At 41.7% G+C, this 13985-nt stretch overlaps 1 protein-coding gene across 1 annotated transcript; it reads left to right on the top strand.

Moving 5' to 3' along the window:
* Positions 1–3422: 3422 nt before the first annotated feature.
* CITED2 (Cbp/p300 interacting transactivator with Glu/Asp rich carboxy-terminal domain 2) lies at positions 3423–6028 on the top strand. The gene is made up of 2 exons (XM_065401138.1): positions 3423–3647; positions 4182–6028. Exon 2 carries the CDS (start codon positions 4189–4191, stop codon positions 4897–4899), a length of 711 nt encoding a protein of 236 aa, XP_065257210.1. The 5' UTR covers positions 3423–3647; positions 4182–4188; the 3' UTR covers positions 4900–6028.
* Positions 6029–13985: the final 7957 nt, after the last annotated feature.

The following is a 13985-nucleotide window of genomic DNA, read 5'->3' as shown; positions in this document are numbered from 1 at the left end:
CCTAAAGAACACCAATGTGTATGCTGCCTTAAAGAATTGTGCTTCACACTGGGCCTGGCAAACTGATGGATTCTTGCCCCATTACCGTCCCCTACCTTGTCTTCCTGTTTTTTTCTGATTTTCTATAGAATCCTATGCGTCCCTCTGGTGAACCATAAAGTAAGTTGCTTTGCAGCCCCGATGAAGAAAACAACATCAGGCCCTAACTTTTACATATAAGATGTAAATGCCTGAAAACACCTCTAAGGCCCATAGTATATTGGGTGATATGCCTACTCATCTTTCTTGCTGTCATGTGCCAGTCCTCCACAATCTGCTTTGGCATCTCTACTTCTGGTGCCAGCTTCCAGAATCTGTAAAACTGAAAATAAGAAAGGGCATCCAAAGCAGTGTTAATCCTAACTGATATGTGTTGGGCTTTGAAAAGGCATTGCAATACAAATGGTCTTACCAGTGTCACCATGGATTTGTATTTAGCAGATTGCTTGCTCATATTGTCCACAACTGCCTAATTGTCAAACGGCAGCAATATATCCTCAATACTCATTCTTTTGCCCACAAAACTACCACTACCATCGAGGGAAAAATCTCCAGGATGGTGGTTGTTCCTCTTCTTATCACTCATGGCCCAGATTGGAGACCATGGCTAAATCATATTCCCTAAACCAAGAGCTTCAGATGTGCCAGAGAGCACCTGATTATCCTCTCCAGCAGGCCAGATATTGCATCACATGGCAGAGACCCCATTCAATTCCTTTAGAAATTCCAGCCAGATGATGAGGTCACTTCCTTAGCAATGCTATTCTGGTGGTTTCCTTGCTCCCATCTTTTAATGCTTCCTGCCACCCCTTCCCCCAGGGAATTCCATCCTTTTCACATGTTGTTGTTTTTTAAGTCTGCCTCTCCCCTCCTTCTGTTCACTTATCAGCTCTGTGCTTGGATCTTACCCACTGTGTGCAAGACCGCTGACGTCTGCACATCATCTGCTCCAGTTGCATCTGTATCCTGAACCCAAGTTGGTTCCAGATAGCACTGTTCACATTACCAGCCAGACTAAGTTCTCTCTAAGCTGCGCGGCCACGCAGCAGGCTATCAATGGCCATGCAGGCGCACAGTTGGGAGAGGCGCCTCTCCCCCAGGCCACAGCCCCAGAGCTGCGGCAGCGGGAAAAGGCGCTCTCCTCCAGCCCCGGGCTGCTGCAACGAGAGAGGGCTGGGGGGAATCATCTCTCCTCGCTGCAGCCCCTGGGCAGCCTGCACCCCAAACCGCTCACCCCTCTGCACTCCAACCCTCTGCCCCAGCCCTGAGCCCCCTCCCACATCCCAAACCCCTCATCCCCGGCTCCACCCCAGAGCCCACACCCCCTGCACCCCAACCCTCTGCCCCAGCCCTTAGCCCCCTCCCACACTCCGAACCCCTTGGCCCCACCCCCACCACACATCACCTCCATATTGGTGCACATAACAAAATTCATTCTGCACATGAATGTAACAAATTAGAGGGAACATTGCCACTAGAGCAATTAGGCAGAAAAACATCACCTTTAACTGACATTTAAATAGGTTATGGCCAGAGTAGACAAGTAAGGCCCTGGCCAGTCAAGCTGCTCTAAAAGAGGGCTACCAGTCAGACTTCCCCTTCCCCAGTAGGGCCCCTACAGCCTGCCCTATGCTGTCACAGCAATGCCCTGTAGTTCTACTCTTTGAGATGCATATGTGCCAGCCGCACACTTCTGTTCTTGCTCTGGGAAGTGAAGGGGGCAGAAGCATTACTGCTTGCTACTTGATGGCTGTTTGGACCTAACAAGGGGTGTGCACCATTCTTTGTCTCCGAGCACAGCTGCCATAGAGCTGAACCAGAGCCTTCAGCACTCTCAGTGAGCTGTGACATAGTGTCCCTTCTTAAGAGTTTTATATTAGATAAGATTTAAAACAGGACAGTATCCAACTTCACTGCAGTGTTCACAACCCTCCTCCCCCTGTCCTCTCCCTCTTGTGTGATAATTTAGTGCAGCTGGGAAGATCTGGTGGATTTTTAGCTAGAGATGCAGTTTGAAAATCCAGGATTGCTGATATTTGGGGTTCTATTTACATGCCACCCCACCGTACCAAATGAGTGCTGAATGTTAGATGTGCTGTGCTGAGGGGCGGGTTTATGGTGTTGTGCCTCAGCATACAGGACTACTGTATTTACAAAGCAGTTACCGTGTTTATGTGTTTCTTTTTTCTTTTCCAGCAAAAAGCAGTGTCAGATAGCGCTTCTATTCGTTCCTTGCAAACCCGATCCCTCTAAATCAGCCCCAAATCATCACCAGACAAAGCCAGCCAGGCGAGAGGTTGTGCAACTTTGCAACCACCTCTTTCCTCCCCCACCTCCCGGATCAAGGGCAGCAGCAGCAGCAACCGTGTATGTGTAAAAAGGTGGATCTCGGGAATGAGTCTTGCTGAGTTTGTTTACAGAGCAGAGTCGCCTCCGTGTGAATGCCAAAGCTACCGAGAGAGGTAAACACAAACTTAGCAAAAGCACACGTACATGGAGCAGCCGAGTGTAACCCAGAAAGCGCGGATTGGATCTGTGTCGCTGTGTGCCATGGAGGACAAACATCCCCAGTTATATTCCTTGCCACCTGCAACCTCTGCTTTATGCGTGCGACAGCCCCCTCCAAATAGAGGCAGAGGAAGAAATACCTAGAGGATGTGGGGAAGGGAGTTACCCCTTTCTAAAAAAAAAGTAGCATGCCAGACACGCTCACAAAAACAGCATTAATTCTCACGTGTTTGGAGCTGTATCGAGGAAGCCCAGCAATTCTGGACAAGGCACGAGAAAGGCTGTTCAGTTGCTTTCAGTGTAATGCTTGTAATCGGAAGCAATGTTGCAGAATTGCATGGGGGGGGAGGGGAGTACCCTACAGACAACCCCTGCTCCACAAATCAATGGCAGTTTAAAACAGCCTGATTGATTTGAGCTGGGAGGGAGTGCAAGTTGAGTACCATATTATGTGACAAAACCGAAGCCTGTTAAGTTATTCTTAGCAGTGGTTGCAACAGTGTCCATTATGATACAGGATCTATTTTCCCTGTCAGTCTTCTCTCCTCCAGTTCTATGCAATATATTCGTAATTCCCTCCCCCTCCGTCGCTTTGAGATATAAGAAGAGTGTAGCAGGGATATGGCTCCTAGCATTAGCTGATCTGAAGACACCGCATAAGTGATCAGCAAACACACGTGTCGCTCAACCAGAACGAACAGGATTCTTTGGATTCCTTCCAGATCCGCCTGGCTTTTTTTCCCCTTTCTTTCTTTCTTTTTTTTTTCCCCCCTCCCTCTCTTGCTCCAGGTTTTACTTCTGGTTGCCTGTGAGGGTTTTGCTCCTCCCTTCTGAAATCCTATATTAACTGTGGCCAAAGCTGGGTAAGAGAAACACAGCTCATTGTTGGCAAGTGCTGATGAGCCTCGCAGAGGAGCGAGAAACAGCGTTTGCGTCTGCAGCAGCCGCAGCAGCAACAATACCAACACTAATTAATAATTAGTATCCTCACGTAACCACAGGGAAGAGAACAAGAAAAGCCCTCTCTATGCTGGGCGAGTTTTACTGACTGATTTTATCAACACCCTTGGAGCAACAACAAAAACAACAACAAGAGAGAGGTGAGTGTAATGGAGGGGGGGTGTTGATTGTTGTTTGCTTGTTTATACTTTGGCGGCAGCACGGATGTGAACGGTGCAAGAAAGAATACGGGTCATTCTCAGCTGTGCACCATAAGCTCCTTACAGACGTGTTATAAAAATAAAAGAATGGGAAAAGCCTTGCGGACTTAATTCCAAAAGTTGCTGACAGGGGGAGGTGGGACTCGTTTCCTTTGCTGTTCTTTGTAGGGTATCTTTTGAAAGGTTTCCATGGCTTGGAATGGAAAGAATGGCTAATTCGTTTGGGAGGCGGGTGTTTGGTGGACGCGATACTTTTAGTTGCTAGGTGTGCAGGAGTTGCAATGGGAAGGTGGGTGAGTTCTTAGGATTCGCAGTACGGACTGCAGACTTCTTTCAAATAAATCAGTAGCATTGTGTGGAGGAGCGTTGCTGCACGCTCTCTCGGAGGGGAGAGGTCGCTTTTTAAGGGACCCATGTAAGTGTAAAAGAGTGTGGCTTTTAATAAATATCTCTTTCCATATGTTAACTTCCTAGGTGGCAAATGGCAGACCACATGATGGCCATGAATCATGGGCGATTCCCTGATGGAACCAGCGGGCTTCATCACCACCCTGCACATCGAATGGGGATGGGTCAGTTTCCGAGCCCCCATCACCATCACCAACAGCAGCAACATGCCTTCAGCGCCTTGATGGGCGAGCATATACATTATGGAGCTGGAAATATGAACGCAAATGGCGGGATCAGACATGCAATGGGGCCAGGGAACGTGAATGGGGGGCATCCTCCCAGCAGCATGCCTCCCACGGCACGATTTAATAATTCTCAGTTCATGGCCCCTCCTGTTGCAAGCCAAGGAGGCCCCTTAACGGCCAGCATGCAGCTGCAGAAGCTAAACAACCAGTATTTTAGCCACCATCCGTATCCTCACAACCACTATATGCCGGACTTGCACCCTGCAAATCATCCGATGAACGGAACAAACCAGCATTTCAGAGACTGCAACCCAAAGCATAGCAGCAGCGGCAGCAGCGGCGGCATGCCTCCTTCAGTTCCCCATGTCCCTGCAGCAATGCTGCCTCCCAATGTCATAGACACTGACTTCATAGATGAGGAGGTGCTCATGTCTTTAGTCATAGAAATGGGTTTGGACCGCATTAAGGAGCTTCCTGAGCTGTGGTTGGGACAGAACGAGTTTGATTTCATGACAGACTTCGTTTGCAAACAACAGCCCAGCAGAGTGAGCTGCTGACTTCTTTAAAACAAACAAAGGACTTTCTATCAGTGTGAATGAAAACATTCCCTTACACACAGTATCTCGCTTTTCAGTGCTCGAAAGGTTGAGAATCTGGAAAACAGAGTAAACTATAAGCTTGTATAAATTGGGGTTGTTTTTAAATAATTGCTGCCATTTTTTATTTTTTGGTAGTTTTGACACTCACTTCCCTTCCTGTAATAATAATTTCTGGCTAACTCTGGCTTTTTATGGGTTTTCCCATCCCCCCTGCCCCCTTAATTGCCTCACAGTAACATGTCCATAATTTCAACAGTGCTCAGCTGTTAGATATTAATCTTGGCAAATTGCTTAATCTTGTGGATTTTGTAAACAATGATTTCCAATGACTTGAACTGCATTCAGATTCTGAGTGAACAGGGAAAAAATTCCATTAGTTGGTTGCATGAACTTTGAAGGGCAGATATTACTGCACAAATGCTGCCATCTTGCTTCATTTTTAACTATGCATTGCAGTGCAGACTAATTTTTTGTTTTTTAATATGCTAAACTGGAAGCTTAGCAGATGTGGGCCAACCCCTCCTAGATCAGGAAAAGAATGTTACTTAAAGTCTGCTACCCAGTCCCCCTCCCCCATATGTACAGACAATAATATGGTGTGGATGGAATCTTGACTAGTCAGTGGCAAACATTTCACAGATTTTTATTTTGTTTCTGTCTTCAGCATTTTTGACACTGTGCTAATATAGTTTTATTCAGTACATGAAAAGATACTACTGTGTTGAAAGCTTTTTAGGAAATTTTGACAGTATTTTTGTACAAAACATTTTTTTGAGAAAATATTGTTAATTTATTCTATTTTAATTTGCCAATGTCAATAAAAAGTTAAGAAATGCTTTAGTTTTTCTAGAAGTCATTTACCAAATTTTTTTTCTTCAGAACTCCCCTTGCCCCTGGTAAGTAGAACATCTACCTGTAAAACTGTGTTGGTGTGCAGGAAAACATTCCAAAGTAGAATTACATTGCACCAATGTATATTGAGCTCAGGAGAGCAGGATTTAAACATAATTATGGCATAAAGCTTAATAAGAAACATTGTAATATGCCTGTCAGTGTGGTTTTATCAAATATAAAGTTGCCAAGAAGCAACTTTTTGTGTGTGACTTGCCAACATAGTTGCTTTAAATGTAGTTGTCCAGAATTATGATGCATAAAGTATTTATTATATTTATCTATTAAACTTGTAATTTTATAAATTCTCTTTCACTTACACGTTAGACTTTTTCTTTTGTATTTTTACTGTCATGTTGAAGAGTTTTTAAAAGATGGACTCATTAGGTGGTGGGGATTTTTTTTTTCTATGCAATCTTTGATTATTTTAGTTTCATACAGCAATCTATGTAAACCAAAGACATGCATCACATTGAAATCTACTATTTTTCATGTTTAGTGATTTTAGGAAAAGGAAATACCTAGCAGTTATAAGTTTAAAATTTTCTAGTGTGGGACAAGCCTGATCCATTTCTTTTCTCAGACATGGTTGCTAACTAATTCCCAATTAAATGAATTCATATCCATTTAATTCTAGTATTTTGGAGGGGAAAAAAAACCTCCTTTCATTATAAGGCAATGTATACATTTGTTCTTTTAAGGGCCAAATCTTGATGTCCTCTTTTTCTTCCTCTGCCCCCTTTCCCTCCCCAAAAACCTCAACAAAATCCCTTCCATGTAAATCCTTACTTCAGTAAGGACAGCAGGATCATATCCCTAATAATACTTATAATCTCATTTAGCTATGCTTCCCAAGTTTGACACTGATCTGACACCATCCTCCTAATTCTTTTTAAATTATTTTTTCAGTGTTGTGAGTTCAAGTGTGATGGGAAAGAACAAAACTATTACGTAGTTGAATTTTTGAATGTGGGTGTGTAAACAGAGGACAATAACCCCAGATTGTGTGTGTGTGTGAGTGAGAGAGAGAGAGAGAGAGAAAATTACGGTGTTATGAATCCAGCTGGGAAATTAAGCTGGTTAGTATTGCCAAAGATGGTAAAAGTGATACTTTAGCTTTACCCTTTTTACACACAAACTTGTTAGTAACTCTAGTTTATCAATGTGAAAAATCATACTAATATTCAAAATGGCTAATGTTCAGAAAGTACACCAACAGACACAACGAGAGTAGGGTGACCAGATGTCCCGATTTTATAGGGACAGTCCTGATTTTGGGGTCTTTTTCTTATATAGGCTTCTATTACCCCCCCACCCCCTCTTCCAATTTTTCACATTTGCTGTCTGGTCACCCTAAACCAGAGACAAGCAGGTTTGGGGGAGTGGTAGTATAAGGATCCCTTACTCCCCAGTGTTTCCAGGTAGTAAACATTCTCTCGTTACACCTGCTTCTGAAGAGACAAAAGTATGTTTCAGACAGTGGTCACTAATTTTGTGTGACACTAAACTTAATATCAAATGCCATTGAACCATATCATCAATTGTCCTATAACTTAGTGCTTAGAAGAATGCAGATATAGTGTTAAAAGCTGCTGCCTAATTTGGCACCAAATAAATCTTTTTCCATTTTTGAGGCTGTTTGTCCTACACATTGCTCTGACAGCCTCCTTTAGTTAGGTTTTTTTTCTGGTGTAAAACAATCTGAATACTATACTTATTGCTATTTAACGCCTCTTCAATAGACTCCTAAAACGTAAGAGAATAGTCTTCTGTTTACTGCTACAGATTCTTGATTTATAAAGTTGGTGAAAACATGGATTCTTCTTAGTGGAAGCATTACTACTTAGTCTGTGTGCAGTGATAAATCCTCCCATATAAGCTTTTCCATAAATAGGTAGTTTTATAGGCCCACAGGAAAAATCTATTTGCATACACCTTATTGCATAACTCCTGTGCTCTAGTTCCTCCAGACAATGTCAGAGCAGATTGAACTGCTAAAAGCACTGGTCTTGTCCAGAGAGAAATAGTGTAAAGAATTTGTGTTGATCTTTGAGATTATACCACAGTTAAATTTGCAGAACATATTTATAATCACATCACCTACATTGTCACTTAATTGCTAATAAAGAGTCAGATAATGGTGGATGTCATAACTATATTTCTTTTGCTACATTTCAAACTACATTTTCTTTTTCATAGCATTGTCTACCAAACAACAGTTAGGGCCTGACCCTAATCTCTCTGAACTGAAGTCAATGGCAAAATTCTCACTGACTTAATGTGGAGCAGTAGAAGGCCTTGAGTTGTTCCTATCTGGCTTTCTGTAATGTTTCTAGATATGTTTAAATAATTTGTAGTTTGGGCAAAATAATTAATGAAATACGTACAGTGACCTAGTTTACCAGATATTCATAAACCTTGTGGTCTTGCATCCTGTTAATTTTCTTATAGTACAGGAAACCTGACCTCTGTACTTTGGCTGTTTTTCAAAAAGTTCTAATATGGTACATGAGATCTACTGTTCTTTAAGCCATGTCCATAAATAGATGCACTGCTTTAGTTGCAGGGGAGATCAAGGATAAGCTTTCACATAACACCAAACACACTTGTCAGAAAAATAGATACTGATTAATAAAATAATTTCAGTGTCTTGTGGTTGAAAAAAATATAGGGCCAGTTTGCTGGTGCTGATAAAGCCATTACAGCCTTAGCTGGGTCTTGCAAGAACAGTTACCTCATCACAGCTGTTTATGGGGTACTCTACAGAGCACACCAAGAATAGGCTGACATCTATTGTGAAGTTTATAGTCTCAATGACTTTTACAACTGTAAAAGCCTGGGCTGGATATAAATTCATGTCATCAGTAAAGGCCAGGTCCTTTAGAGCAAAATATTAATCCACTAATCTGTTATGGGTGGTCAGCTTTGAAATATAAACTCTTTTCAACCCTGAATATATTAGGTGTTTGCGCCCCCTTGTGGTTTGCGTATTAAAAGGAAAGCAGCTATTTTCTTAAAGGGATATTTTTTCAGAACCATTTTTACCTGTGGAATAACAAGCATACATCTGAATGACAGATGTCCAGTTCAATTAAAGGGATTCTGAAAACAAACTAATAAAAACTGGAGTAAGGAGGTATGTTAAAACTCAGAAGAAAATAACCTTACATGCCAAAGAGTTATAACAAACTGTATGCAGCTTACTGCACTTCTTACCCCATGAAAATTTCCAGTCAGGAACCAGTGCTATAGTATTCTACAGGAGCAATCCAAAACACTGTTGTATAATATATGTAAACAGGGAAGCTCTGAAGTGCAGTCACTTTCAGGTGGAAAGATGGCAACTATTCTGCGCCCTAGCATCATTATGCACACTACTGGGGGATGAAGTGAATAATAAGGTATCCAGTCGTACCCGCAAGGAGTCAAAATATAATTACTTGGCTTGGAAATTGCCTTATTTTTGTAAAAAGAGCCAAAGTGAGATGTCGTGTATTTAAAAGTAAACAAATTCCCTTTCTATGTTACATTCCACACCGTACGTAACTAAAAATGAAATCATTTCCTTTTCACTATGAATGCTCTTTGTTTACTTTTAATATTTCTCTCAGCATGGACAGTGAAAGCAGGCAGATCACTTTTTAGTCAGTTCCATTTTCTTGTTCTTATTCACTAGCACAATGTTACAGAGTTTGGGTTTCAAGTGCTGCAGAAGAATGTTTGTTTTTAAAAAGCAGCTTTCCCTTATAATTAGAAAAAATTATGAAAACATTTCTGTCAGGGTCAGGTATTGTAAAAGTTTATTGTTCTACAAAATCTAAGAGTTAAACTGTCCCCTGCTTAAGTTATTCCTGCGATAGGAACTGGAAATTGCCGAAGTCTGGGTTGTATGCAGTGTAGTTGTAGCTGTGTCGGTCCCAGGATTTTAGAGAGACAAGGTGGGTGAGGAAATATCTTTTATTGGACCAGCTTGTTTCTCTTACCAACAAAAGTTGGTCCAATAAAAGATATTACCTCACCCACCTTGTCTCTCAAGTCTGGATTGGTGGAGTTTCCATTTAAATGTTTCTTTGGCAGAGACACTGTTTTCCACACACCAAGATCTGGTAGGGAGTTTATATTCTGCAACCTATGGATCTTTAAAGATTGACCAGAAGCTACCGTCATCTCTCTGTATGGAGCCCCTCTATTTCATTCTGTTTCATGGCCCTCCTGTGTCTGTCTCCCCACTGGCTTCTCCCAACATTTCTCCTGGGTGAGGTATTACCATGCAATAGGGAGTACAGGGTTAGTTACTATTGAAGGGACCAATGTTCATTTATACCGAAAACCTTTACAGGGCTGGTAGAGAACATGATGGAACAGAAAGTTACCATTGCCCATGCATGGGCCTTGTACCCTCTCACCCATGGAGCCTTCAATTCCTGCAGAGCAGCCACTGAGGTGTTCCCACATTACTGAGGCAAGGAAGGCTTATGCTATGGATCTGGCCTACCCCTTAAACTCATCTGTTCCATCTGTCTCTCATCTCTCATGTTGACAGACGAGTCACAGGGGACTAACTACGGGACCAAATCTGACCTGACAGTGAGGGTAGCAGAATAAATGATGAAGGCAAAGTCATTTACTTTCAAAAAACTGGCAGATAACATTGTCAGGAAAATAGAAATAAGTCTAGAAATCAAAGGAATTTGGGACCCAAGGCAGTGGCAGTTTCTCAGGCTTGCATGTACTTCGAGTACATTTTGTCAATAGAAAAGAGTTTCAGAAATTGTATTTACTCATTTCAATAGCATGCCACTATCGTTAAAATCAGAGCTCAAATACAGGATAAAGCTGAGTCTCCGGAACTGCAACAATAGAGAAGCACATCAAATGACTGAACAGATGAACCACTATTATTGTATGTTCTGTTTTTCTTTTTGTCCCATTATAGAAAAGACATTTGCAACATCAGGATTTTAATAGAGAAGGGTCAGGTGTTTCAATCCCAGTCCATCTCTCTCTCTCTCTCTCTCTCACACACACACACACACACACACACACACACTCTCTCTCTCTCTCTCTCTCTCTCTGATGGGCAGTTTGATCAGTGTCCAACCTTAACAGCCATATGAAAGAAAAAGAGATTTGCTTCATTAAAAAAATAAAAGGCTTCAATCCATTGATATTCAGTATTCCTAAAATGCTCATCATTTTTCTTTTACCTAGTCTTCTTTTTGACGCTTCTTATAGTAGAATGTTTACCAGGAAAACTATTCACCAACTTGACTATTGCTAAGGCTACTGGTAAAGTAAAATAAAAGATAATGGGCATGATTTTCAGAAGTGTCAAACACCTATACTGGCAGCTAAAGTTCATAGCAAGTATGGGTGCTCAGCACCTCGTAAAATCAGGCTCCAAGTAATAGATACACTAGGGTGCTTTGGGACAAATGTTATCCTGTCTCAGCCTCCTTGTATGCCATGTAACAAGTTGATAGTACATTTGATTGTTGTGTAGGAAGAAATTAGGATCATGGTAGGACTTTGAAACCTATTTTGCCTTTTTATCTGCTGCTTAGATAAACAAAGAACGACAATACAAGGGGGGTGAGAGGGAAATAGATTTTGAGCCACTCAAAAGTACTGTGATTTTTATATCACGGCCTAGTCAGGTAATGTTAGACCACTGCACAAGAAAGTGTGAAGTTTTTTAAGTCTGAAAGATGTCCATTCTGCCTTCATTTAAATAAATGCTTGGTATATCTTTGCTTCACCTAATTCAGCAGCGATCATTCGCCTTTTCATGTCAATCACAAAGTTAAGATCGGGCTTGTCCAAGATGCAGTCTTAAGCCTTTTGCTCAACCTTTTTAAGGCTATCATTCCTCCATTTCCCACGATCCATTGATCTCTCTCTGCACAACATAATCCCCTGGTTGAGAAGACTGGCAGGCAGCACAGTTCAGTTTTACACTCCTCAATTTAATTTAGGTTAAATAAATACCAAAATAAACACTTTAAAATGTACTTTATTGTTTTTGGGGAAGGGGAGTTGCCTTTAAGACACACATTGGGACTGTTTGCAGGCTTGTACCCTAAAATAGTATGGAATACCTGAATTGACCTATCAGAGAACTGACCCCATGCCAACAAAGGATGAGAACATCATTACATAGGTAACCCACCTAGTCCATGTGTTCACTGATCTGGATCCTTATGATGTGGTGCTATAAGCCACTAGATCATAAGCCAAATGGCTCTTTAAAAAATGTTCTCACCTTTTGAAGCGAGCTCCTTTTTTCCAAAGCTTTTAATCAAACACTGCAAATGAAAGACAACAGTGCACAGATGATCACACAGATTTGTTAAGGAGCCACTTAAATTGTTGAAACTCTAACATGAAATATGTTTAGAGTCAATTCCCATTGTACATATTGAGATAGAACAGAAGTAATTTAACATGACAGATTAAAATAAAATCGACTGGCATGGCTGCAGAGAGTCTGCGGTACTCAGCCTGTGGCCACTAGATGGAGCTGAAGCTCTGTCTTATTTAGGCATATAGTTAGCGATAGATATTTCTATTTGATTTATAATGTACATCTTAATTAACTGAAAGGCAGTCAACAAAAATGAACAGTTCTTCATGTTAATGGACTATTGTTCTTCTTCACTTTAACTTCATCATACTGTGCTAAAAATTCCATAATGTAATGTAATCACAGAAATAAAATTAATATGGAAAAGGTCATCTACTTTGTCCTCTTCCCAGCCAGTACAGGATAGTTCTTTACTTTGTTCATTCTAGCCGTAAATGTTTCAAGCAATGGGGCTTTTCACCACTTCTGTTGAGAGACTGTTCACAGTCCATAGAAGTCACTGAAACTCTCCCCTTCCTTCCCCCCCCCACCCCCGTGCTATCACTAGGGACTCTATTTGCAAATACACCTCTACCCCGATATAACGCTGTCCTCGGGAGCCAAAAAATCTTACCGCGTTATAGGTGAAACCGCGTTATATCGAACTTGCTTTGATCCACCTGAGCACGCAGCCCCGCCCCCCCGGAGGGTTGCTTTACCGCGTTATATCCGAATTCATGTTATATCGGGTCGCGTTATATCGGGGTAGAGATGTATTAGCTCTGCAGCTGCCAAGCTATTGAAATGTCACATAATTCCAAAGCTGAACCATTGCTTATTATTGCAGTTCAAGCGACTAAAGGAGAATTCTGTAGTCTTCCCTGAAGGTCCTTTTTGCAGGTGCTCAGCTGCAGCCCTCAAATGGTCACTATAAGGTGGTCAAGAAGGTGGAACAACACTGATCTCTTTGGTTGTGGATGGGGGAGCCAAACCAAGAAAAGATTTGGAGTTAGCTGTAAAGCAGAATCAATATATTTACTCTCAGTTTCATTGGTTTCGTCTTCAGCTAGCTCTCAGAAGGCTAGAGTATGTGCAGATGAGGATCCTGGTTTGTGGTCCATGCTGATTAATAGTGGTTAATAATCATCAATCCATGATTTGACCGGAGATAAGGGCCATGACTTTGCAAGCATCACCAAAACCTGATTCGATGACGTTGCTAGGCTGGTTCTGGCCCAGGTGTGTATGACCTATATTTGAAACAGCATAAAACTATGTAAGATTGATGGGTTGGTGATGTAGCTGTGCTGATCACTTCCAGTCTGAATTGCAGGCAGTCTCCTTTACCAAAATTGGATCAAATCCACTGGACCTGATTCTCATTTACTCTAAGGTACCTTTACACTACTGTCAGTGTCAAGGTTTCTTAAAGTCTGTGCAAATTATATCTGAGCCTATTTTAAGGGACCTTTACACTGTCAACATGGTGTAAAGGGGCCTTGGTATAAATAATAATCAGGTCCTGTGCGTGTATCTTGAGAATGCTGGAATGGTGTACTGTGAAATCCCTGCGTGACCTGTTGAAGATTTACATTGGGGGAACAGTGATATGAGGTTAGAGCACACCATTGGAGTGAGGGACCTACTTTGATGGTCCAGTCTTGGAGGTTAATGGTATGAGGGTTTCTGGTAGAACTTGGGTTTTTCTGAGTAGTTCTAAGATACAATATTGCTTTTCTGGCAGGCCACACTATAAATGATTTGGTGGAACTTTATAATCTTTTTCCTCAGCTAATGATGAAGTAACCCT

Source organism: Emys orbicularis, chromosome 3 (genome assembly GCF_028017835.1).
Source record: "Emys orbicularis isolate rEmyOrb1 chromosome 3, rEmyOrb1.hap1, whole genome shotgun sequence".
NCBI lineage: Eukaryota > Metazoa > Chordata > Testudines > Emydidae > Emys > Emys orbicularis.
Note: the sequence above shows the minus strand (reverse complement) of the source record. Positions and strands in the feature narration are given on the sequence as shown.

What these genes read in the sequence shown, in the direction of transcription:
- CITED2 (XM_065401138.1), top strand. Translation starts at nt 4,189, where the DNA reads ATGGCAGACCACATGATGGCCATGAATCATGGGCGATTCCCTGATGGA.